We start from the raw sequence: 27928 nt of genomic DNA on the forward strand, positions 1-27928 counted from the left end.
ATGAACAGCCCAGTCCGCTCCCAACAGTGTCTCCCTGCCAGGTTGCATTAATAATGCAAATTAATATAAGTAGTAGTTGATTATATTCCATTTACGAGTACTATGCTTGGTTATGCCTGCATACAGAAAAATTCCAGTTTGGATTACAGATTCTTTTCTCACAATTCTTTCAGTGTTATTGTATTATCTAAAATAAATTATTGATTTAATGTCTCTTACCACGTTCAAGATTTCACTTACATCTCCAGCTATGCTTCTGGTCACTATCTAGACTTACATTAAGAAGTAAACATAAAGTAAAAAGATGTGAGCAAAACACCATGCATTTGTCTGTTTTTGTTAATGATTTAGAAAAGCCTTAATTCAAATTATAATTTTATACCATTCTTAACCCATAATAGTTTGTAATCCAAGTTACAACATAGCCCAGTAATTTTGCCTGATGAGCCAAAGGCAGTTAAAAACCAAATTCTTTTTCTGGTTTTTAATATGTAAACTGATTGTTCATAAAATTTTCGTCGTTTCACATATTTAACCTATCTCCCAAAGTTTAAATCACTAAAATAACATGGAAAATATATCATTGATTAATTTTCAGTCTGAGTATGAAAAACTACCCTGGTATGGACAAATGGACTTTTGCAATAAACAGAATCAAGACAGTGAACAATGCCTCTTTGAGCCAGGAAAAAATGCAAGTCTTTGCATGTTAAAATACAAGAATGTTTTATGTCCTATCTACATTTATATTTATCTATCATTATATATTTAAGGTATGGGTATTATACTGTACTAGTATCATTCTATTGGCTTAACAAAAGGTTTTATTTAAAAAGTTCTCTTAGTCAATGTATTTTTTTTTTTTTTTTTGAGACAGAGTCTTGCTCTGTCGCCCAGGCTGGAGTGCAGTGGCGCCATCTTGGCTCACTGCAAGCTCCGCCTCCCAGGTTCACGCCATTCTTCTGCCTCAGCCTCCCAAGTAGCTGGGACTACAGGCACCTGCCACCACGCCCAGCTAATTTTTTTGTATTTTTTTAGTAGAGACGGGGTTTCACCATGTTAGCCAGATGGTCTCGATCTCCTGACCTCATGATCCGCCCACCTCGGCCTCCCAAAGTTCTGGGATTACAGGTGTGAGCCACCACGCCCGGCCCAATGTACTTTTTAAAATAGACTTTATTTATGTATTGAGATGGAGTCTCACTCTGTCACCCAGGCTGGAGTGCAGTGGCGCAATCTCAGCTCACTGCAAACTGTGCCTCTCGGTTTCAAGTGATTCTCGTGCCTCAGCCTCCCGAGCAGCTGGGATACAGGTGCCTGCCACCTCTCCTGGCTAATTTTTGTATCTTTTAGTAGAGACGGGGTTTTGCCATGTTGGCCAGGCTGGTCTCAAACTCCTGACCTCAGGTGATCCACCCGCCTCGGCCTCCCAAAGTGTTGGGATTACAGGCATGAGCCACCACTTCCGGTCAGCTTAGTTTTTTAGAACAGTTTGTATTTATAGAAAAAGAGAAGACAGCATTGAGTTCCCATATATAAACTCTCCTAGTTTCTCCTGTTAACATCTTACGTTAGTATGGTTCATTTGTTACAATTCATGAATGATATAATGATACATTATTAACTAAAGTTCATGGTTTATTCAGATTTTCTTAGTTTTCACCTAATGTTCTTCTGCTCCAGCATCCTATCCAGTTACCACATTACACTTGCCATGTCCTCTTAAGCTCCTCCTGGGTGTGGCAGTTTCCCTGACTTTCCACGTTTTGATGACCCTGAAAGTTTTGAGTAGCATCATTAAGTGTTTCATAGGATGCCCCTCTGAATTCGTCTGATTTCTCATGATTAGACTAAGGTTATGGGTTGTGGAAGGACGGCCAGCTCGATGTAATTTTCTTAAGATAAATTTGATATGTATGGAGATAAAAACACACCTAGATTTCACCAAACTGTTGTCATGGACATAAACTTCAGTATCATTTTTAGTACTATGTCTCTGTTGTATAATTAGAGGCAGAAAAGAATATGATTTTTCAAAAGGTTGGCTTAAAAAAAAATGAGAGGTAGAGGCCGGGCGCAGTGGCTCATGCTTGTAATCCCAGCACTCTAGGGGGCCGAGGCTGGCGGATCACGAAGTCAAGAGATCGAGGCCATTCTGGCCAACATGGTGAAACCCCGTCTCTACTAAAAGTGTGAAAATTAGCCAGGCGTGTTGGCGTGCGCCTGCAGTCCCAGCTACTTGGGAGGCTGAGGCAGAAGAATTGCTTGAACCCGGGAGGTGGAGGTTGCAGTGAGCTGAGATTGTGCCATTACACTCCAGCCTGGCGATAGAGCGAGACTCTGTCTCAAAATAAAATAAAATTAAATTAAATTTTTAAAAAATTTTAAAAAGAGGTAGATAACATCATAACGATAGCAAACAGTAGTCACTTTAATTTGCTTTCCCAAGTAAGCACATTCTTTACAAATTAAAATGATGATAGAAAGCCAGACAAAATGCATAATACATACATAGTTAAATTTCATATACCTTAAGAGGCAGAATTTGGGATTTATGTAAATAAATGTTACTCAAGTATACCTATGTTTTCAAAGCATATTGTCACATTTTTGTCTGCAGAATAAACAATAAAAAAGGATTTTGCAGGATTCTCTGAGCCTATGGGTCAAAAATAGCCCATCATAAATCCTTAGAAAATTTACAGTAGGCAAATAATTCTCTACTGAATGGCAGTTCTCAAACTGATTTGGTGGGTCTGGCATGGGTTCTGAGAGTGTCCATTTTTAACAAGTTCCAGTGATGCTGATGTTGCCGGTCTGAGACGCATCATGAGAACCACTTTCTGGCCAGGTGCGGTGGCTTACGCCTATAATCCCAGCACTTTGGGAGGCTGAGGGAGGTGGATCATGAGGTCAGGAGTTTGAGACCAGCCAGGACAACATGGTGAAACCCCATCTCTACTAAAAATACAAAAATTACACGGGTGTGGTGGCGGGCACCTATAGTCCCAGCTACTCGGGAGGCTGAGGCAAGAGAATCGCTTAAACCTGGGAAGCAGAGGTTGCAGTGAGCCGAGATCGTGCCACTGCACTCTAGCCTGGGTGACAAGGTGAGACTCTGTCTCAAAAAAAAAAAAAGAAAGAAAACCACTTTCCCTGATGCTTTACCATCCAGGAAACTACACTTATTAAGTGCCTATGATTTTTATTTTATTTTATTTTAATTTTTTTTGAGACAGAGTCTCACTCTGTTGCCTAGGCTGGAGTGCAGTGGGGCAATCTCGGCTCACTGCAAGCGCCGCCTCCCGGGTTCAAGCCATTCTCCTGCCTCAGCCTCCAGAGTAGCTAGAACTACAGGCGCCCGCCACCACACCTGGCTAATTTCTTTTGTATTTTTTTAGTAGAGCCAGGGTTTCACCATGTTAGCCACGATGGTCTCGGTCTCCTGACCTTGTGATCCTCCCGCCTCAGCCTCCCAAAGTGCTGGGATTACAGGTGTGAGCCACCGCGCCTGGCGCAAGTGCCTATGATTATTAAGGTGTTATATATGTATTACCTTATTTAATCATAGAATCTTATGTCAGTATGATTGCTCCTTTTATAAATGGGAATCTGAGACTTGGAGAGGAGAAAATAGGATGAGCAGCAAAACTACAATTTGGATCTCTTTCTAATTCTAACACTCATGTTTTCCTGAACAATGTACTGTTTCTAGTTGATAAAAGGAGGGAAATGTATGCATCCTTACCATGCTCATTTGAAAACAGACAACGTGTCTAAAGATGTATAGAGTGATTGGTTCAGGTCACAGGGCGTTAACTAAAGGACAGTGATTCTTAAGAACCAGGCAAAGACTCAGGGTCATGAAGAGGATTCACTTATCTCTGAACTGAAATAATCACGGGTGATGTGAATTTAGTGTATAACTAACAAAATAGGAAGAATATAGTATGGTATATTCCTTAATTACAATTATTTTATTATTCCTTACAGAAAACATACAAATAAAAGTCCTTAAAAGAATAACCTCATTTAAATGTAAAGCATCATACTATTCTAGATGTCTGCCAGTGTATACTACATTACTAATCAACCACTACTTACTCTGAAATTGAGGTAACACAGCCTGAGGCAACAAAATGCTCTGACAATTACTGAAACGTTTATCTCCTTTCACAAAGCAAATCAAAAGCAATGACATTACACAACAAAATAAGCAATTTAAGTTTTAAGAAAAGTGGTACATGATACAGAAATAGACTGCCAAAAATGAAATTGCCAATAATATAAATTTCTCTCACTTTGTTATATTGTATATAAAAAAGGACACTAAGCGGCAAAATTATCCAACTGTAGACGTCAAATATTTAATGAGGTCTAAACTTCAGAGTGACAAAAACACCCACCCAACTCTACATCTCTATCAAAACAAATACATTATGTAAGAAAGAATTCCCTTTAAATATATATGTATATATAGTCATGTTATACTGTTAATTAAACCCATAATTCTATTTATTTAAATAAGAATTAAATAAACTGCCCAAATGCTTATTTTCATTTCACAAAACATAAAGTATTTTAAATCACAACTTCAGGGTGGTATACTGAATACATTGGTTCCTTAGACAGCATCAACAAGCATATTTTTAAGAATATATTTTCATCTATAGGCCAGGTAAAGTTTTATTAAATGATGAACATTTTTTAACAGTGCAGAAATACAAGTTTTAAAAACAAATACATTCAGAAGATTTGCTGTTCAAATAATATTTTTTCAAAACCAGGTGGAGGCGTATGATAAAACTCACTGAACTGGCAATCCAAAATTGCACTGTCATCAACTAAAGGATACAAAAAGAAAGAAAATAAATTAGAAGCAAATACTTTAATTTCAATGAATACATAATTATAAAATAAACTGTCTCCATAATACTACAATATTAATAGGTAAGAAGAATAAATATATCTGCTGTCCCTGTTACAAAACATAATCCTATGGGTAAAAACAGCCACAACAAAAATCAAAATCTACCTGTCAAAAACATTGGAAGGATATATATAAAAATATTATTAGTAATTCTCTCAAGAGGATGTGAATATGGGTAATTTTTTTCTTATTTGCTTATCTGCATTTTCTCAATTTTATATAATTAAGACATATTACTTTTTAAAAAAATGTTTAACTTTGAAAAAGTATAGATTCACAGGAAGTTGCAAAAATGTTAAGAGTCCAGTGCACCCTTTGTGCAGTTTGCCCCAGTGGTAACATCTTACATGACTACAGCTCAACATCCAAACCAGGAAACTGACATTGGTACACTACTGTGAACTAGACTGCAGGCCTTACTCAGCTTCTAAATGTTTTTACCAGTATTTACTCAAGAGAAATGAATGTGTATATCCAAAGACATATTTTCAAACCTTCACAATAGCTTTATTTGTAATAGTCCCACACAGGAAACAACCCTAATGTCCATCAACTGGTGAAGGATAAAGAAATTGTGATATATCCACACAATGCTACACTTCTCAGCAATAAAAACTGATGAATTATTGATATATGCTACAGCATAAATGAATCTTCAAATAATTGTGCTGAGTGAAAGAAGCCAGACCAAAAGAAAAGACCATATGATTTTGTTAATATAATACTCTAGAAAATATGGGCTAATCTGTAGTGACAGAAAACAGATCAGTGGTTGTTTGGTTGGGGCTGGGGTAGGGAGAGGTGAGTAGGATATAAGAGGCAGAAGGAAACCTTTGGGGTGGTGAATATGTTCATTACCTTGACCCTGGTGATGACAAAACAAAACATGACCGTAAAGCAAAGCAAGTAAATAATCAGCACTGCCATCCAATAGTGATTACTCCCCCTGGGTGAGGAATGCAGCTGTGGTGCGGGCTGCATCTGGGCCAAGAAAATGTTCTATTTCTTGATCTAAGTGGTAATAATGTGAGTGTTCACTTGATAGCTATTTGTTAAATTGCACATATAAGTTTAATGCACATTACTATATACTTTATATTTCAGCATAAATGCAGAAAAAAATGTAAATACTGGATTTGACATTCATGAAGTCACCAGTGATTTTAACAAGGGTGGTTTCAATTAGTGGTGTAATGGCAGCTGAACTGGGTTGTAGAACAAACGAACAATAACAATAAAGGTGTCAAATGCTCTACCCCTGAGCTAGTCAAGTAATCTATACAACAAACCCCCCACCGTGACACCAGTTTACCTGTGTGACAAACCTTCACATGTACCCCCGAACCTAAATGTTAAAAAAAAAAAAGAAAGAAAAACAATAAAGATGGCAGATATAGGTTATTCTAGAAGAAATGTGGCCATCCAGGGAAGGGGAAACACAGGACTAGTGAGGGATGCATGCCCAAAGAAGGGCGTTTGGGATGGGGCTTAGAATGTTTATAAGCACTGAAGAGGGAGGCCCATGACATGAGATATCGATGAAATAACTGACAAAGTGACGTTCCAGAGATGGGGAGTTTGGAACCCAGACTACAGATAGAGTGTTTGCAACATGCAGAGTACCACTTCTGAGATGAGATGGAAAGAAGGCAGGATTGGACCTGAAGAGAGGGAAGCTGGAGTTCACTTGTGATTGCCTGTTTTTTTTTGTAAGGTAGAAGGCAAGGCATTTTCAGAGGATGAATAGAGAATGCAAGAAGCACAGAATGCATAGACATGCACAAAGAATTGCTGAAAATTATTGAGAGCTCAGATTAGGCTAGAAGTCATAACTTTGTTTTTTTTTGTTTTGTTTTGTTGTTTTTTTTTTTTGAGACAGAGTCTCGCTCTGTCACCCAGGCTGGAGTGCAGTAGCATGATCTCGGCTCACTGCAAGCTCCGCCTCCCCGGTTCACGCTATTCTCTTGCCTCAGCCTCCCGAGTAGCTGGGACCACAGGCACCCGCCACCACACCCAGCTAATTTTTTGTATTTTTAGTAGAGATGGGGTTTCACCCTGTTAGCCAGGATGGTCTCAATCTCCTGACCTCGTGATCCGCCTGCCTTGGCCTCCCAAAGTGCTGGGATTACAGGCGTGAGCCACTGCGCCCAGCCAGGAAGTCGTAACTTTGTAACCACACTTCTTCAATGTTATGCAGTCTTTTTCTTTCTACAGGCTGAGTGTAAGAAGAGACAAAATGAATGATTGGATTGATCAAGGATTAGGGATGGAAGACAAAAGGGTAAAGGGATTTAAGTTTTATGTTTATCTTTGAAAGGATCAGGCTATTAAAACACTTGGTTTAATTGGACTGATTTATGAGTTCAATTTATGAAATATAATTTAGTATCTATAACCTTCGTACATTACAAATAATGCTGAATAAAAGAAACAGTTTAGAGCATTAAACTTATTTGCTACAGTTAACTTGTATAACTGTCACTCTACTGATATTTATTTTATTTCTCAGGCTAACCTATTTCAAATATCAAGCTAAATTTCCATTTACTCAAGTAAATAAAGGAATTGCTTTTAGGCTTACCCAATATGCAACACTAAATTGAGTTTTAAAACACACATTTACATGCAAGGACACAGAAGGTAAAATGACTAAAAAGTAATTTTAGGAGAAAAGAAGGCTAATGAAAACCTTAAACTAAAAGGTAATCACAAGCTTTGGCTATTATCATATTATTATTTATATTTGTTATTGTATAATTCTGACATCCCAGTTTGTCATCATTGATACTGCTATTTTTATTTTATTATTTTAATTTTATTTTGCTTTTGAGACAGGGTCTTACTCTGGTGCCAAGGCTGGAGTGCAGTGGCACGATGATCACTGCTCACAGGAGACTTGACCTCCCCGGCTCAAGAGATCCTCTCAGCTCAGCCTCTCAAGTAGCTGGGACTACAGGCACGTATAACCACACCTGGATAATTTTAAAATTTTTTGTCGAGACGTGTTCTCACTATGTTGCTCAAGGCTGGTCTTCAACTCCTGGACTCGAGCAACTCTTACCTCAGCCTCCCAAAGTGCTGGGATTACAGGCATGAGTCATTGCACCAGTGCTGCTTTTATAGTAAACTACAACAAATGTAATTAAATTAGTTCTTTTTTTTGAGATGGAGTCTTGCTCTGTCACCCAGGCTGGAGCACAGTGGTGTGATCTCGGCTTACCGCAACCTCTGCCTCCTGGGTTCAAGTGATTCTCCGCCTCACCCTCCTGAGTAGTTGCGATTACAGGTGTGTGCCACCACACACGGTTTCACCATGTTGGCCAGGCTAGTCTTGAACTCCAGACCTCAAGTGACCCACCTGTCTTGGCCTCTCAAACTGCTGGGATTACAGGCATGAGCCACCGTGCCTGGCCTAATTAGTTATTTTTCTTTCTTTTTTTATTTTATTTTATTTATTTTTTTTTTTGTGGAGACTAAGTCTTGCTCTGTCACCCAGGCTGGAGTGCAATGGCATGATCTCGGCTCACTGCAACCTCCATCTCCTGGGTTCAAGCGATTTTCCTGTCTCAGCCTCCCATGTAACTGGGATTACAGGAGTGCGCTACCACGTCTGGCTAATTTTTTGTATTTTTAGTAGAGATGGGGTTTCACCATGTTGGCCAGGCTGGTCTCAAACTCCTGACATCAAATGATCCACCAGCTTCGGCCTCCCAAAGTGTTGGGATTATAAGTGTGAGCCACCGTGCCAGTCCTAATTAGTTCTTATTATAACCCAAATTTAAGAACTTAAATGAGAAAATATTTTTAGACTTACTAAAACTACAGGCAGAAAAATCATATACCTGTTTATTTAAAGTTGATAATACAAAATAGGCTGGACACGGTGGCTCATGCCTATAATCTCAGCACTTTGGGAGGCCGAGGTGGGCAGATCACTTGAGCTCAGGAGTTCGAGATCAGCCTGGCCAACATGGTGAAACCCCATCTCTAGTAAAAATATAAAAGTTGGCCACGTGCTCACACCTATAATCCCAGCACTTTGGAAGGCCGAGGCAGGCAGAACAGAAGGTCAAGAGATCAAGACCATCCTGGCCAACATGGTGAAACCCCATCTCTACTAAAAATACAAAAATTAGCTGGGTGTGGTGGTGCGCGCCTGTAGTCCCATCTACTCGGGAGGCTGAGGCAGGAGAATCGCTTGAACCTGGGAGGCGGAGGTTTCAGTGAGCCAAGATTGTGCCACTGCACTCCAGTCTGGCGATGGAATGAGACTCTGTCTCAAAAAAAACGAAACAATACAAAAAAACCCCAAAAGTTAGCTGGGTGTGGTGATACACACCTGTAATCCCAGCTACTCTGGAGGCTGAGTCACGAGAATAGCTTGAACCCAGGAGGTGGAGGCAGCAGTGAGCCAAGATCACAACACTGCACTCCAGTCTGGGTGACAGAGTGAGACTCTGTCTCAAAAAAAAAAAAAAAAAAGTTGATAGTATAAAAAATAAAGCAGAATGGATTGATAAAGACATTGTGGTTATGTTTTCCTAAAAAAAAAAAGAAAGAGACCTTTTTTTCGAGATACAAATAAAACATTTATGAATAAAATTATATATTATCTGGCATTTGCCTCAAAATAACCCAAGGAGGGTAAGTGAAGAACAATAGCAGCATTGGGGGTGGGGGGGTGTAGATGAAACCCGATTGGTTACAAGTTGATAATTGTTTGAAGCTGGCTGATGGGTATATGAGGGTTTATTATACTATTCTTTTTACTTCTGTACATGTTTGGAATTTTCTATAATAAAAATTAAGGTAGGCCGGATGCAGTGGTTCATGCCTGTAATCCCAATAGTGGTGCACACTTGTAGTCCCAGCTACTGGGGTGGCTGAGGTGGGAGGATTGCTTGAACCCAGGAGTTTGAGGCTGCAGTGAGCTGTGATCGGGCCACTGCACTCCAGCCTGGGGGACACAGCAAGACTCTGTCACAAAACAAAACAAAACAAAACAAAACAAAACAAAAAAACAAAAAATTAAAGTAATTAAGTGGTATAGAGTCATCTCTTAAGTAGCCCAAGTCTTGGAGGGATACACTTGTATAGAAATAATAGCACTTACACATATGCAACTATCAAAGCAAAACAATCAGTATGAAACTATTCTAAGTCACTATTTCCCTCAGAAGAGCATTAACATTTAAGGAATTTTGTAAGGGTTATTAATGTACAGTCTACATAAAATTCCCATCTCTAATTCCAAAATATTATTTATAATTATGTTTCCTGGCCATGCAATCATTCCCAATGACTTGCAGAAAAAGTTTTCTAAATTCAGTAAAGCTTTTTGAAACTTTCTAAAACATAAAACTACATGTTGAAAAAGGGAGTACGGTTATTGCATATTTAAGTGTAATCATTGTATTTATCAAGTTTATTTTAATACATGGGGAACAGAAACTATCCTTAATCCTGCAAAGTGGGATTGTAATATCCTACCGACTACATTCCATATAAAAAGGTCCTTATGGCTGGGCACGGTGACTTATGCCTGTAATCCCAGCACTTTGGGAGGTTGAGGCGGGTGGATCATCTGAGGTCAGGAGTTCAAGACCAGCCTGGCCAACATGGTGAAACCCCATCTCTACTAAAAATACAAAAAGTAGCCAGCCGTGGTGGCAGGCACCTGTAATCCCAGTTACTCGGGAGGCTGAGGCAGGAGAATCGCTTGAACCCAGGAGGCGGAGGTTGCAGTGAGCTGAGATCGTGCCACTGCACTCCAGCCTGGGTGACAGAGTGACACTCTGTTTCAAACAATAAATAAATAAATAAAATAAAAAGGTCCTTGTTAACAATGTGTCCAGATTTCTAGATGATAGCTATAAAAGTAACATACACGCTGATATGGTTTGGCTGTGTCCCCACCCAAATCTCGTCTTGAATTATAGTTCCCATTATCCCCATGTGTTGTGGAGGGACCCAGTGGGAGGTAATTGAATCATGGGGGTGGTTACACTCATGCTGTTCTTGTAAAAGTGAGTGAGTTTTCACAAGATCTGATGGTTTCATAAGGGGCTTTCCCCAACTTCACTCAATCTTCTCCTTCCTATTGCCATGTGAAGAAGGATGTGTTTGCTTCCCCTTCTGCCATGATTGTAAGTTTCCTGAGGCCTCCCCAGCTCTGTGGAACTGAGTCAATTAAACCTCTTTCCTTTATAAATTACCCAGTCTTGGGTATGTCTTTATAGCAGCATGAAAACAGACTGATACACACACCAAACAAAAGTTAATATATATGTAATAATACATTAGAAATATTTTTGCTTACCATAAACAACTGGATACACTGTCCCTCGTATACCTGATGCTGGACAATGCATGTTTTTTCCATTCAAGTATACATTTAATTCGACATGGTCATAAGTAATACCCTAGGAAGGAAAAAACAGAAACGTTCCATAAAAGCTGAGCTGTCAGAAAGCATTGACTGGGAAGTATGGAAACACAAAAAGCTAAGCATAGGCTGACAACAATTTTCATTAAGGGTTGACAATTTGGTAGAATGCTACTTGAACTGAGCTAAAAAAATGAGTAGTGATTATGAGGGGGGATAAAGTCAGGTAACATCCCAAGAGTCCACATTAGAGGTAAAACAAAGCCAACAGTTTAAATCCTAGAATTATATTTGTATAATCTGGATTTTATATTTTGAATGCTAAGATAATATAAGTACTACATACCATGAATAGAGAAACCTTTTACACTCATACAGAAAACGCTGCTCTTTCTCTACAGAATTTGATCTAAAGAAGGAAAAACAATGAGGTTTTTTTCACTGTCAGGACTTACTACCTGTCACTGTTTTCAAATTATGAAGAAACGTCTCTATACATTTTATTTCCAGGAAGAAATAACACATTTCTACATCTCTTTACTCTGGTTTCAAATGTGTCAAGTGTATTATCAAGGAAAAGCTGGTGTTCACAACTGAATAAAATTGGTAATTAGTTTCAAGTTAAAAAACAGAAAAATAATAGCTCAAATGATTTAAAAAACAATGTAATAAAATTACTCGGTACACTATTGATGGAAAAAAATCACAATTAGTGATATTAATAATTATTATTAAAAGGCTAGAAAAGACTTAGCCCATGTTATATACCAACAGTGCTACTATTCTAGGCAGTTCATATTTACTCACTTAATCCTCACAACAAGACAGTATTACTATCCCCATTTTACAGATGAAGCTAAAGCACAGAAAGATTAAGTAATTTACCTAAGGTTGCACAGCTAGGAAGTGGAAAAGCTGTGATTTAAATCCATGCAGTATGGTTTCAGAATACTTGCTCTTAATCACAATACCTCTCTCTAAATCACCATGCCTCTCTTTAAACACTTGCTCTTAATCACCATATCTCTCTTTAAAACTTTATACAATAGCTACTAACTGATAACAAAAAGAGATCTTTCCCTTGAAAGACAGCAGAGATCTTTCAATAGAGAAGTCATCATAGACCAAGAAGCAAACCACTTCAAGGATTTCAGGATTTCTGACTGTGGATACATTCTATCAAGTTAAAAGCTTTTTAGAGGTAAAAAAAAAAAAAAACATTTTATAGATCATCTTAGTCTTAAATTCTCTCTCTTTACAAGCAAGACAGCAAAAGCCCAGAGAAGCTAACGTGGTAAGTGGTATGAAAGATTCTCAATTCTTAGCAAAGCCAGGGTTAACTTAAACAATTATTAATAATTAAGGAATACTGAGAAAGATAAATAGTACATAGATTGCCTTTGTTTCGCTTTAGTTTGTGTCTTTAGATAATAGTAATAAAGCTAACTGATGGCTGGGATTCACTTTTCTAATGAAAAAGTCTGTTTTCATTTTAAAAAACAAAAACTTAATTACATAGAAAAGAAAGTATGTTACTCTCATTATGGGACTACCAGAAATCTAGCAGTTCAGATCAGTGAGGCTGTAATCCAGGCACTTTCATCCCCCAGTGGCCGATTGCAAACAAACAAGTTTGTTTTTTGTTTTTTTTTTTGAGACAGAGTCTCGTTCTGTCACCCGGGCTGTAGTGCAATGGCATGATCTTGGCTCACTGCAACCTCCGCTTCCCAGGTTCAGGAGATTCTCCTGCCTTAGCCTCCCCAGTAGCTGGGATTACAGGCGCCCGCCACCATGCCTGGCTAATTTTTGTGTTTTTAGTAGAGATGGGGTTTCACCATGTTGGCCAGGCTGGTCTTGAACTCCTGACCTCAAATGATCTGCCCGCCTCGGTCTCCCAAAATGCGGAGATTACAGGTGTTGGCCACCGCGCCCAGCCTCAAACAAGCAAGTTTTAAACCCAAGCCTGCAGTAGCAAAATCCCAGTACCAAAGAAGTGAGGAAAGATGTGAGAAGTCCCACCCTCAGTATAGTTTAGTTCAAGTATTTTCTTTCTTTTTTTTTTTGAGACTGGGTCTCACTCTGTCGCCCAGGCTGGAGTGCAGTGGCGCGACCTTGGCTCAGTGTGATACGCCTGCCTCAGCCTCCCGAAGTGCTGGGATTACAGGCATGTGCCACTGTGATGGGCCAGTTCAAGTATTTTCTAACCTAATCTATTCTATGATGAAGAAACTGGGTTTGATTCTGCCAAAATGATAGCAAAATATACTGTGTGTTCTATGTCTTTATTAATAATTGTGTGCAGGTTAGTGAACAGATTCTGAAATTAGACTGCTTCAGGTATGATCTTGGTTTTTGTTTTTGTTTTTGAGACAAGGTATTTTTTTTTTTTTTTTGAGGCAGAGTTTCGTTCTTGTCGCCTAGGCTGGAGTGCAATGGCGCAATCTCGGCTCACTGCAACCTCCGCCTCCCAGGTTCAAGTGATTCTCCTGCCTCAGCTTCCCGAGTAGCTGGGATTACAGGCATGCACCACTATGCCTGGCTAATTTTTTGTATTTTTTTTAGTAGAGACGGGGTTTCTCCATGTTGGTCAGGCTGGTCTCGAACTCCTGACCTCAGGTGATCTGCCCACCTCGGCCTCCCAAAGTGCTGGGATGACAGGCGTGAGCCACCGCGCCTGGCCAGAGACAAGGTCTTGCTCTGTGTGGCCCAGGCTGGGTGGAGTGCAGCGGCAGGATCATGGCTCACTGCCGCCTGTATCTCCTGGGCTGAAGCAGTTCTCCCACCTCAGCCTTCCAAGTAGCTAGAACTACAGGGGCATGCCACTATGCCCGGCTAATTTTCTTTTTAAATTTTATTTATTTATTTATGTATTTATGTATTTATTTATTTGTTTGTTTGTTTGTAGAGATGGGGTCTCACTATGTTTCCCAGGCTGGTCTCAAATTCCTGAGCTCAAGGGATCCTTCTGCCTTGGCCTCTCAAAGTGCTAGGATTACAGGCATGAGCCATAGTATCTGGCTGAGCTATATAGTCTTGTAATTAACTCACATAAGAAGTTACTTAACTTCTCTTAATCTGTAAAATGGGGATAATACTACTACTACCGTACGGGCGTGGTGGCTCACACCTGTAATCTCAGCACTTTGGGAGGCCGAGGTGGGTAGATCACTTGAGGTCAGGAGTTCCAGACCAGCCTGGCCAACATGGCGAAACCCTGTCTCTACTAAAAACACAAAAAAATTAGCTGGGAATGGTGGCAGGCACCTGTAATTGTAGCTACTCAGGAGGCTGAGGCAGGAGAACCGCTTGAACCCGGGAGGTGAAGGTTGCAGAAAGCCGAGACTGCATCATTGCACTTCAGCCTGGGCAACAAGAGCAAAACTCCATCTCAAAAAAATAAATAAATAAATAAATAAAATAATAATAATAATAATAATAATAATAATAATAATAATACCTATTTCAAAGGGCCATTATGAGCATTAAACAATTTAATCCTTGCCAGGCACTGAGAACAGTGCCCATAATAAATGCTTAGGTCTGGGCACGGTGGCTCATGCCTGTAATCCCATCACTTTGGGAGGCAAAGGTGGGTGGATCACGAGGTCAGGAGTTCGAGACCAGCCTGTCCAATATGGTGAAACCCCGTCTCTACTAAAAAATACAAAAATTAGCCAGGCGTGGTGTCACGCACTTGTAGTCCCAGCTACTAGAGAGGCTGAGACGGGAGAATCGCTTGAATCCAGGAGGTGGAGGTTGCAGTGAGCCGAGATGGCACCACTGCAATCCAGCCTGGGCAACAGAGTGAGACTCCATCTCAATAAATAAATGCTTAGAAGTGTTCGTTATTGTTATTATTACATAGAATGTTTATAAGACTTCTCTAAAAGTAAACTGATAAATGCATGTTAGAATGAAATTTGTACTTTTCAGAATTATATGTATAAGGAGAAAGTAGGCCGGGCACGGTGGCTCACGCCTGTAATCCCAGCACTTTGGGAGGCCGAGGTGGGCAGATCATGAGGTCAGGAGTTGGAGACCATCCTGGCTAACACAGTGAAAACCCGTCTCTAGTAAAAAATGAAAAAAATTAGCCAGTCGTGGTGGCAGGCGCCTGTAGTGCCAGCTACTCAGGAGGCTGAGGCAGGAGTATGGCGTGAACCCAGGAGGTGTAGCTTGCAGTGAGCCAAGATAGCGCCACTGCACTCCAGCCTGGGTGACAGAGCAAGTGGCCATCTGAAAACAAAAAAAAAAAAGGAGAAAGTGAGCATAAACTGTTTCATGTATGTCTTTCTAGTTCTGTAGCAGGCTGTGCTGTACTGGGTGATTATCATATGAATATAATCATATAATCATTTGGTTAGATGTTCACAGCTTATTTTTCTTGATTTCTCCTCAGAGAATGGTACATGACTTAAATTCTAAACACATGAGAATGCTTTTCCTGTCTTATAATCCATTCTACTTACTCCATGCCACTGTTAACAATTTGGTAAAATTTGTTCTCCGGTGTTTGAACTAGTTAAAATGGCAGGGTAATGTTTTTCTTTTCTTGGCTCTGCATGTATTTCATAGTTTTAGTTCTCCTTTTATGAGAATGAGCTCATATGAAAACTCGAAGTCTAATTTAACAACACTGACAGACTAAAAGTGGCATTCTTCAGTCTGTCACATTGTGCTATCAGACATTACAATGAATGAAATGAGATAGGAAGGCAGGTAGAAGTTTCAGTTCATCAACAAAGAAAAACATTTGTTACTGATTATCCTTTCTTATGTTTGAATTTCATCTTTTAGGGCAAACAGGTTGACAGCATCAACTTGACTTCAAGATTCTCTTTCAAGAAATTACCATTTGAATAAGGATGTTCCATATTATGGGCATCTGGCAACGATCTACAAATACAGAACCAACTATTCAAAAAGCATGGGAAAAAGCAGATTTTTTTAATGGCTTATGCCTTTCATCTCCTTTTTTTCTTTAGTCAATTCTGGAAAAAAAACTTCCAACAATTAAAAACTTACAGTTGTTCATATTTTTTAAATTGCAAAAAAGAGAAGAAAGATCAGGCCGTAATTAAAAATCTTAATTTTCACACCTTTCTTCATTCTTTCTAAAATACTGTACCTTTTCATAATTAATTAACCTGGATTTCTCTTATCTTTTCATCTTATTAGAATCCTTCTCTCATTATTCATAGATTCCTTTCAACTTGATATCAGAATTGAGAACCAAAGGTTCAGTGTACAAGGGCACCTCGGCTGAAGGAGACTCTAGGACTCTGTTCTAAATCAATGGCCTGACCTCTGGATAGGGAGGGGTTTTGGATAATGCAGTGTGGGAGGAACTATCTGGAAAAGACAGAAAGAAATCTTTGGATTACATTTTCAATGTGCTAGCTTTGTAAAGAGTTAAATATAGCCAGTTAGGAGTAAAAACAGAAAAGTCTTAATAACGTGTAACTTTTACTATCCTCTGCTTTCTAAAAAAAAACTTTTCTACGATCAAGCTTTAGGATTTTGAGTTCCGTTCTCTGAAGAGTTTAATTAGGTTAAGTTTAATGAAGATGAACATTTCTGATAAAATGCTGTAATTCTCTTAATAGAATTTCATAACAAATTAAGAAATAAATGTGTGGCTAGGCGCAGTGGCTCATGCCTGTAATCCCAGCACTTTGGGAGGCCGAGGCAGGTGGATCACTTGAGGTCAGGAGTTCGAGATCAGCCTGGCCAACACGGCGAAACCCCGTCTCTACTAAAAATAAAAAAAATCAGCCAGGCCTGGTGGTGTGCGCCTGTAATCCCAGCTACTCGGGAGGCTGAGGCCGGAGAATAGCTTGAACCTGGGAGGCAGAGGTTGCAGTGAGCCAAGATCATGCCACTGCACTACAGCCTAGGTGACAGAGCGAGACTCTAAGAAAAAAAAAAAAACAAGAAGAAGAAATAAATGTGAACATTTTACCTAAGAGATCTCCAGCCTTAAAAATAACTAGTATTTTCTAATATAAGCTTCAGCAAACTTTTAGAATTGTGGGCCAAGTTTTCTCTAATGTGAGAGAAACAGGAATGTGTGATCAGCAGACAGCCTGTCATTAATTCTCCAGAGTAGAAATAACGGTTCACACTGATTTTCCCAGCCAGTGGCAGCTCTAAAAAGGAGGGGGCAGTTGAGTAGGGCGCAACATCTACACCAAGTGCTCTCCTGGAAAATGCACCATCTCATTAGATCCAATCCCATTGCTTTGGAATTCAAACCACAAACTCCCAGACAAAGCTGTAGATACTAAAAGCAGTTCAAGTTTAGTCATTTACAGTGGAAAGCAACTCCATGAGGGAACTCACCACCACATCTCCTTCCTGCGGAAGACTGTTTGCTGGCAGCCTATTTTTCTCTTCATTGTTGTGGTAAAGGGCTCCATCATTTCTCATCACCAGACTGTGCACATCTCGGCCAAGAGGAATCTGATTCAAGTTAACCTTCTGAGTTGCAACACCAATACCCCAGATTCCTAAAAATATAACAGTTTAAATGCCCTCAAAATCTGAAGACTACAACCATCGAGTTATTTTAAAAGGGAGTATAAACTTTTTAAAGGAAGTGCTGTATTATCACTAAATTGTTTTCTATTACTCTTTTTAAAAAATCTTCTTTTAGAAGTAGTTTGCACCAGCCTGGGCAACATGCCCAAACCCCGTCTCTACAAAAAATACAAAAATTAGTTGGGCATGGGAGCATGTGCCTGTAACCCCAGCTACTCAGGAGGCTGAGGTGGGAGGATTGTTGGAGCCAGGGAAGTTGAGGTTGCAGTGATCCGTGATCATTCCACTGCACTCCAGCCTGAGCGACAAAGCCAGACCCTGTCTCAATAAATAAAATAAAATAAAAGTAGTTTGCAAACTATACTACGTTCTCCACAGATGTAGTACAGCCTAGGAGATAAGAGAGTGGGCCCTGGAATAGTGCAAATGAGGATTAAATCTTGACTCTGCTACATCATCTTGCGCAAATTACCTAACCTCTCTTTGTTCCCTTATCTGTGAACTGAGGATTCTAACAGTACTCACCTCGCAAGGTAATGAAAAGATACAACAAGATAACCCAAGTAAAGCACTTGGAACAGTGTAAGTACTCCACAACATGAGAAAGTAAAGCACACAATAAGTATTCAGAAAATGCTAGCTGTCATCATCATCATTATTATTATCTCAAAAAGATTTTTAAAAAGCTACACATTGAATTTAAATGGCCTGGAGTTCAATTTCAAGCTCTCCCTTTGAAAAGTGGGAATATACTGTCTTCAGTTTTTACATCTACAATGAGTGACAAATAATATATACCATAAGCAATATCATGGAGAGGAGAAATTAACAATAAGGTGTAAAATCATTTTCTTACCCAGTATTTTAAGCCACCACACCCAGCTAATTTTTCTTTTCTTTGTAGAGATGGGGTTGTGCTATGTTGCCCAGGCTGGTCTCAAACTCCTGGCCTTGAGCAACCCTCCTGCCTCAGTCTCCCAAAGCGCTGGAATTACAGGTGTAAGCCACCATGCCCCATTGAAAATCATTATTTAAAACTAATTTAGAGCTAGGCACGGTGGCTTGAGCCTGTAGTCTCAGCTACTGGGAAGGCTGCGGCAGCAGTATTGCTTGAGCCTAGAAGCTCAAGGCTGCACTGAGCTATAATCATGCCACTGCACTCCAGCCTGGGTGACACAGCAAGACCCCATCTATAAATAAATAAATAAGTAAAACTAATTTAGAAAATAAGCCCTAGGGGGAAATTTCATATCATTCAAGGCTAGCCAAGTAATAGTAAGATTCATTTACTCCACTCTCATTTTCCTATTCTCTACCCACATTACTGATGCAGTATTTCACTAGAAGTTTATTTACAATAAAGCTTGTTTTGTTTTTTGTTTTTTTGAGACAGAGTCTTGTACTGTTGCCCAGGCTGGAGTGCAGTGGCACAATCTCGGCTCACTGTAACCTCTGCCTCCTGGGTTCAAGCGATTCTCCTGCCTCAGCCTCCCGAGTAGCTGGGATTACAGGCGCCCACCACCACGCCTGACTAATTTTTTGTACTTTTAGTAGAAACGGGGTTTCACTGTGTTGGCCAGGCTGGTCTCAAATGCCTGACCTCATGATCCACCCCCTCGGCCTCCCAAAGTGCTGGATTACAGGCGTGAGCCACCACGCCCAGCCACTTTTTTTTTTTTTTGAGACGGAGTCTCACTCTGTTGCCCAGGCTGCAGTGCAGTGGCACAATCTCAGCTCACTGCAGCCTCTGTCTTCCGGGTTCAGGCAATTCTCCTGCCTTAGCCTCCCGAGTAACTGGGACTACAGGTGCCCACCACAATGCCTGGATGATTTTTGTATCTTTAGTAGAGATGGGGTTTCGCCATGTTGGCCAGGCTGGTCTTGAACTCCTGATCTCAGGTGATCTGCCCACCTCGGCCTCTCAAAGTGTTGGGATTACTGGCGTGAGCCACTATGCCCGACCACTTTACAGTAAAGCTTTTATTTTAAAAGTTTTCCCATATACAATACAGGCACAGTTAACTAACCTATTATAATCACATAGAATTGCTTTACAGTTCAAGAAACTCCATAAATTTTAACAAGAGAAATATAGACTGCAGACTTCTATCTGAATTCTGAATTTGATGACTGCTTCAAAACACTGAATCAGGGTATCTTAATAACTGAGTTAAGAGAAAAACTCTGGCTCACGCCTGTAATCCCAACACTTTAGGAGGCCGACGAGGGCAGATCACGAGATCTGGAGTTTGAGATCAGCCTGACCAACATGGTGAAACCTCTGTCTCTACTGAAAATATAAAAATTAGCGAGGCATGGTGGTGCATGCCTGTAATCCCAGCTACTCAAGAGGATGAGGCAGGAGAATTGCTTGAACCCGGGAGGCGGAGGTTGCAGTGAGTCAAGATCGCGCCACTGCACTCCAGCCTGGGTGACAGAGCAAGACTCCGTCTCAAAAAAGAAAAAAAAAAAGAAAAACTCAGAATCAACAGATTGACTTTAATCCTAAAATAAATAGCAAGAGTATATGCTGCTTATATGTTTGACCTTATATGCTTGACCAAACAAGAGGGTTCATCCGGATCCCATTAAAAATACTAGTGCCTTATATTTATGCAGCATGTCTTGTCTTAAAACACTTTCATACATAGAGTTCCTGTGAGGCAGAATGGGCAGCTCCTGTAATACCCATTTTATAGATGAGAAAACTGAACCTAATTTAACTAAATTAACTAATTTACCCAGGATCACACAACAAGAGGTGGAAGACCCAGATCTTCTAAGAGTTTGGTGCTTTTATATTACCTTCTGAATCTTTTTTATGTGTTACAAATTACTCTTAATATTTAGAACAATTAGGACTTTTAATAGTAAAGTACCATTATACCAACCTGTGGACTGGATTTTGAATTCAAAATAGCTTTTGTTTTGATGTAAAGGTGCGCTGGCTAAACAACCTCCTGTTCCACATATTCTTCTTCCATTCTTTACAATAACAACATCTGTTCCTAAACAAAAAATGCAGACACTATGTAAAGCTTTGTATTTTCTTTTCTTTTCTTTTTTTTTTTGAGACGGAGTCTTGCTCTGTCACCCAGGCTGGAGTGCAGTGGCACGATCTCGGCTCACTGCAACCTCCGCCTCCTGGGTTCAAGCGATTCTCCTGCCTCAGCCTCCCGAGTAGCTGGGACTACAGGTGTGCACCACCACACCTGGCTAAATTTTTATATTTTTAGTAGAGATGGGGGTTTCACCATATTGGTCAGGCTGGTCTTGAATTCCTGACCTCGTGATCTGCCCACCTTGGCCTCCCAAAGTTCTGGGATTACAGGCGTGAACCACTGCACCTGGCCAAGTTTTCTATTTTCAATCCAACAATCAGGATTAATTTGTTCAGTTCTAACTCAGTCCACAAAACATAGGGACACTGTAAGTACTTTGAAATATAGCTGAATTATTTTAAATATTTAATTCACTATTTTTTCCTGAGAACATTTATAAGTAATATTCATTTGTATGTATAAGTTTTAATTAAGCACGCTGGGTACAGTGGTTCATACCTGTAATCCCAGCACTTTGGGAGGCCGAGGTGGGCAGACTGCTTGAGTGCAGGAAGTCGAGACCAACCTGGGCAACCTTGCAAAACCCCATCTCTACAAAAAATACAAAAATTAGCTGGTGTGGTGGCACAAGCCTGTAGTCCCAGCTACTTGGGAGGCCGAGGTGGGAGGATCACTTGAGCCTGGGAGGCAGAGGTTGCAGTGAACTGAGATTGCACCACTGCACTCTAGCCTGGGCGAGAGAAGTAAGTTTTAATTAAGCAGTTTCAAGTAAACTGTAATAACTCTGAATTATATTGAACGTTTAAAACACTTTTAAGGTAGAAATAGACTAACTCTTTTAATTTTTAGCCAGGAAACCAATTTGATGATTTCATAAATTTCTTAATTTAAACCAAAACATAAACACAAGAGACTTTAGTAAATTGGTAGTTTTCAATTCTATTCAAATGAATTAAAACAATTTACTAAAAGCCACCTGAATGCCTACTAAATACAAGCTACTATACTTGTGCATTAGTCATGTAAGAACTGAAGAGTACAGGGAATATGAAAAAGAACACACATCTATGTTGAAATACCTGACAGTGACAAACTGCTAACTTTAGGATCTTAAAATGTTTATTAAGATAGCTACTTCAATCACATTGCAAATATGTAAGCAAGGTTTTAACATTCTTACATGCACTTTATTCTCGTAGAAAATTTTTATTTTAGATGAAACGACATCTATAGATGAGAGTGAGAAAGAGAGACACTGTCTCCTGATGTGATCCTAGTACCAATTTGATTTAGGAAAACGTATATCAGAGAACATACATAATTCTAACATGTAAGAATACATAGAATTACATAATTCTAATATGTAAGAAATAGCCCATACACCAATGCATATAACTCCCCATACTTGTGGCCACTACCACCACTTTGCTGGCAATAACTGTACCAGCCAAGCAGATCTGAATATTAGAACTGTATGGGACTCTTCCAGAAGGGGTTAAATAAAATTAGGTCATAGTAACAAAAGGTTGAATTAACAGTTAAACAAAATTATTTGGTACAAATACATAAAAGAAATGCAAAATTTTCAGATTCTAACACAATTCTAAACTGGTTAAGAGATGCTCTCCCTTAAACAAGGCAAAACTGAGATCCTATTGTATGATTACTAAAAATTCATTAACATCCTTTTTTTTTCTAATTAAAAAAGTGAACCCCAAATTCTGGGAAAGTACCTTTATAAATAATTTGCATCTGGCTACTCCATATACCTCCAGTAATTTCAACTGGAGAGCATCCTCCTTGATGGCAAAGACCATGCAATGCTTGGCATTGAGCAGCTGCTCATCAAATAACTGATAAAGGATGAATTAATATGCTGTGCTAAGCACTTTGTAGTGGACATGCAGTATCTGTTCTCCCTCTCCCGACAGACTTCCCTCTGGAGATCAAAACAGTTCCAAGAAAGCTGACTCAATCTCTGCTTCAGGTGTACAACATTTGATCTAGGTTAAGGCAATCAGTGCCCTCCACATTTCTTGGCCACAGTATCTGAGTCAAGAACTGCTACATGACCTAATCAACTACAATCAGAATCTCAGGACTTTTGCAGAGCACAATGGGATAAAACACTCTTGGCCAGGCGAGGTGGCTAACACCTGTAATCCCAGCTCTTTGGGAGGCTGAGGCAGGCAGATTACTTGAGGTCAGGAGTTCAAGACCAGCCTGGCCAACATGGTGAAACCCCCATCTCTACTAAAAATACAAAAATTAGCCAGGCATGGTGGTGGGTGCCTACAGTCCCAGCTACTCAGGAGGCTGAGACAGGAGAATTAATTGAACCCAGGAGGTGGACGTTGCAGTGAGCTGAGATCAGGCCACTGCACTACAGCCTGGGCGACAGAGCGAGATTCCCTCTCAAAAAAAAAAAAAAAAAAAAAGAAAGAATATTCCGGGTGTTTATGTGTCATTAAGGAATCATTTTAAGCTTATCCCATTTCTCTTAAGTACACAGACGGTTTTAGAATCTGTACTTTTAATGATTGGTGCTGCTTAGACGGTCAAGGCAAATTTGAGTACAGCCAGAATGCCACATAAACATAGCCACAGAGGATGTTTTAAGAAACATAAATTTCCAAATGAGCGGTGTCCCTTTCAAAGTAGCTGCCTTGGAAGTCATCTGTTTCTAAAATGTCAATTCACAATTAAAAGCCAAAGATATGGCATCAATGATAATACTTACAAAAATTATGCCATAGAAAATTCCAAAAGAGGAAATCCAAAGTGGTTTTAAGTAATACAACATCACTAAAATAAGTGACAACCCTGAGAGAATCACTTGAAGTATACAGACAATTTTGTTAAAAAAAAAAAAAAGCAATCACATTTTTTAGGTTATTTAATATAATAATCTTTCACACCACCAAATCCATGTGTTTCTATTTTCAAGTCAAGATCAATTCATGCTTGAAACATGTTCTAACTCAACAACCCTTTTCTTTCATTTTATTCAGGTTCTCAAATCAGGCTCCTCTGTGATTGAATAATTTAAGTTTATAGAAAGACAGGCTAAGAAAAAACTTCCTGGCCGGGCGCGGTGGCTCACGCCTGTAATCCCAGCACTTTGGGGGGCTGAGGCAGGCAGATCACGAGGTAAGTTCGAGACCAGCCTGACCAACATGGTGAAACCCTGTCTCTACTAAAAATACAAAAATTAGCCGGGCTTGATGGTGGGCGCCTGTAATCCCAGCTACTCAAGAGGCTGAGGCAGAAGAATTGCTTGAACCTGGGAGGCGGAGGTTGCAGTGAGTGGAGATTGTGCCACAGCACTCCAGCCTGGGCAACAATAGTGAAACTCCGTCTCAAAAAAAAAAAAAAAAAAAAAAAAGAAGAAGAAAAAACTTCCATGCAGTTAGAAAATTTGGAGATGACATTACTCTATTTCATCCAATTAGTAGCTGACAGTTGCTGGACAGCTTTGGAGAAATAAAACATAGTGGAATGAGTATATCTGACCAGCTCTTCCTAGAGAAAACAGATGCCAGAGAAAAGGAATGCTCCAAAGAGGAGACTGCAGTAATTCAAGGGTCTAACAGTAAAGATAGGAAAAAGTGCTGCAGTTGATCATGAGTTCCAGGAACTATGTATGGTTGTCCTTCACTACATTCTCAGCACTTATAACAATGCCTGCCACCTGATAGTTGCTTAATAAATATCACTTCAGTAAATGAGTAACTGAAATGGAAATATTTTCTGAGGAAAACTATAGGATTTGAACTCCATCGTCTATAAATGATGATGGATAAAAAATAATTTAAAGATTACTTATGTATTAAGGTTCTGTACTACATTTGGGAGATCTAAGAATTAAAAGTAAATACACACATACAAGGTGATTATATAGTTATCACATTTAGTATGTGTTATACAAAAATATAGTGGGCAGAGTGTTTCCAGAATTATAAGGAAACTGGGCGAGAGAGTTTTATCATAAATATTAAGAAGTGCCTTTTTCTTTCAAAAAGGCACTGTCTTTTAAACAATCAGAAATGTGTAAAAAATCAAAAGTGCAGAAGTACAGTTAGAATAAAATAATCCACAAAAAGACAGTACTCTAACTGAAATAATTATATTGGGAAATCTCTCCTTCTAGAACCACATTCCAGAAGCATGAAACTACCTGGGAAAAGTCTAAGAAATAATAAGGTGGTGAAAGAGGCTATGATGGGAGAGGAAGAATGCTAGATAAATTATATGGATTTGGAATTAAAAGGATAAAGCAAGATGCAAAGGAGCAAAGTGCTATTTTATTTTGCAACAGTTAGACCTGTTGGGAAGAGGCCAGTCAGATGAAATTACAGTACCTCTCACAATGACTAAGGAGTCGGGCAATGGGAGGTTTTAGTTGAAATGGCAAGTTCTGACCTGAGGTGCGACTTCAGACTTCTGCAGTCTGCCTTGTTTCGACTTTAGGAGGTGAGAGGAAAATTACTTCCAATAATATAGGATTCAACCTATAAATGATGGGGCTCAAGAGACAGGACCGACAGTCAGGGCAGGAGGAGGAGCAAGACCGGACCTAGAAGCATTCTGAAAATGTGTAGGTTTTCATTGGGGCGCGCCAGAAGGGCACTCTCCGCCCCCTCGCCTGAGGACGTGTGACATCTCCGGAGGAAGCCTCCGAGACTCCTGTGAAAATAGGAGGTCCACACGCCCACTCGCGATGACAGACACAGAGAGGGCTGCGCAGCCTTGAACACAGAACGGGGCCCAGGTGGAGTCCGCCGGCTTCTGGAGAGATCTGCGAGACGAAATGGTGTCGGGGCAGCGTCGCCGGCGCGGCGGGGCAGCGTGGGGACCCTCTGACCCTGCAGGTCCCCCTGCCCGCCGCGCCCGGCCCCCGTGAGCCATTGGGTCTGGGGAAGGGAGGGCCCTTACCCATGTGCTGCGTGTCCAGCTGCACGGCCGGCATCTCCTTCAGAGGGATGTGGCCAGTCCCGCCGTCTCTGCAGCACCGCAGGCAGCACAACACCGAGGTGGCCATCGCGCAGGAACCACCGACTCCTCCGCCGTCCCTAGACCGAGGCGACACTGCCCCCCGCCGCTCAGCTCCGTCTCCTGCCCCCGCCCGAGGTCCGGACTTGTCTATGTGGAGCTCGGAGGCCGGTACAGCGACACCCTAGGCCGGGAGGGCGCAATGCAGGCTGAGGTTAGGCTGGCCTGCGAGGAAGACGCAGAGAATCAAGGGGCCGGGGAGAGACGGGACAGGGCGAGCGGCCGGGCTGGGCCGGGGAGACGGGTGGGGCTAGTGGCGCGCGGAGGCGTGGTAGGGGGCGTGGCGTTGCGGGCCTGCGGATGTGGGACGGCGTGCGCCTGCGCACCAGCTAGTTTTTCCTCCTTGGGCGGTTTCGCGCACGCCCCCAGCGCTGACAGGTGAGTGGAGCTGTCTGTCCCTCAGTACTTCCAGGGGTTTTCCTATGCAGAATTTTTAAAACGCAGCACCCCTTGGTCCCGGCCTCGACATTATTTCTAGGGATGGATTGACATGAAGCGAATCAGTTTGGGGGAAGGGGAGCCAATGGAAATGACTTCCGAGGTTTCCCTCCGCGGGCCCGGGTTGAGCAGGCTTTGCCACCACGGAGAGCCCCAGTCTCCCTGCCGTGGCTGGTTTCCCTCACATGCTAAATAGACTCACGTGGGCCCCAGGAGTAATGCCTGTTAGTGACTGCACTGTGGATGTGCACCGGGGCTCACGCGGGCCCTAATGCATTTTCGGCGCAGAGACGCGCCCTACCTGGCCCATCGGGCTGCGTGGTCCGGGGCGCGTGGGAGGCCGCCCTGGGAGCAGAACGCTGGGGCGGGGTCGGGGGCGATTCTTGACCTTCCTCTTCCAAGCTCCCCCTGTCTGGTGCACTGAGGGTTCCGAGGAATGTGACGGGAACCCAGGAGGCTGCGGGAAGTCTGCTGGGTCCCGAGGGAAGCCTTCGGCTTCTACCGTCTGCTACTTTGCTTCCACACGGGAGGCTGTCACCTGTCATCTCCTTCCCCACTTAGATCATCCTTCCGTGGTAGATTTTACATCTTCAGGCCGGGTGCGGTGGCTCACGCCTGTAATCCCAGCACTTTGGGAGGCTGAGGTGGGCGGATCACCTGAGGTCAGGAGTTCAAGACCAGGATGGCCAACATAGTGAAACCCCGTCTCTACTAAAAATACAAAAATTAGCCGGGTGCGGTGGTGCACGCCTGTAATCCCAGCCACTCAGGAGGTTGTGGCACGAGAATCGCTTAAACCCGGGAGGCGGAGGTTACAGTGAGCCTAGATCGCGCCACTGCGCTCCAGCCTGGGCAACAGAGACTCTGTCTCCAAAAAAAAAAAAAAAAAAAAAAAAAGATACCGCTTGGCATCTGGAAATGTCTGGGACGACCTCTAGAATTAACCTAGCTCAAACCTCTGTTCCCAGATCAGTTTCATCCTGAAGGCTTCCCTAGGGATGGATCATCAAGTCCTGGGAAACTGGACATAAAATGCCCACTACTTAAATAATGATTTCCCATACGTAACTTTTAGTGACCCGAGTTATAAATGTTTTTTTAAGGAGGATTTCTATCTATGCAATGAGGGGAATTTTTCAGGTTCCTGGTTCTCTTTCTACAAATGGTGTTTTCATTACAATACTAAGGGAAAGTTTTGTACGTTGAAATTAAGTTACCATAGAATTTAATAACCAAGGTGATTATTAAACTGATTGAGGGTTGGTCTTTTCCCCCATTGCATATGCAGTACTTTCTTGGTAATCATTTCACACAAGAAATTTTCTTTTACGACAAACCTTCATCGTTATGCTGGGAATTAAGTGCTTTGATTTTTTTTTTTTTTTTTTTTTTTTTTACCCCAGGGAAGTGCTGGGGGCGGGGCAGGGGGTGAGAATTTTAACAGAATATTGGAGAAACAAAATTTTTCTACCGTTCATATATATATATCTAATTGAATTATTTCAAGATTTCAAGGTCAGT

General features: G+C 41.0%; 1 protein-coding gene across 5 annotated transcripts in view; it reads right to left on the reverse strand.

Moving 5' to 3' along the window:
* Positions 1-3954: 3954 nt before the first annotated feature.
* Positions 3955-27928, reverse strand: part of SPRYD7 (SPRY domain containing 7) — an 81099-nt gene continuing 57125 nt past the window's right edge. Inside the window, exons 2-6 of one of the 5 annotated variants that reach the window (XM_019039732.3) lie at positions 25853-26093; positions 20747-20863; positions 17658-17824; positions 11250-11352; positions 3955-4844 (exon numbers count right to left, since the gene is read on the reverse strand). In XM_019039732.3, the coding sequence (XP_018895277.1) occupies positions 4747-4844; positions 11250-11352; positions 17658-17824; positions 20747-20863; positions 25853-25958 (591 nt within the window). In that variant the 5' untranslated portion in view covers positions 25959-26093 and the 3' untranslated portion in view covers positions 3955-4746. Of the gene's footprint in view, positions 4845-7016; positions 7146-11249; positions 11353-17657; positions 17825-20746; positions 20864-25852; positions 26269-27928 lie in introns of those variants that run through there. The other 4 variants (XM_019039730.3, XM_055359878.2, XM_055359879.2 and 1 more) reach the window with 4 other exon arrangements.

This window comes from Gorilla gorilla, chromosome 14 (genome assembly GCF_029281585.2).
Source record: "Gorilla gorilla gorilla isolate KB3781 chromosome 14, NHGRI_mGorGor1-v2.1_pri, whole genome shotgun sequence".
Classification (NCBI taxonomy): domain Eukaryota; kingdom Metazoa; phylum Chordata; class Mammalia; order Primates; family Hominidae; genus Gorilla; species Gorilla gorilla.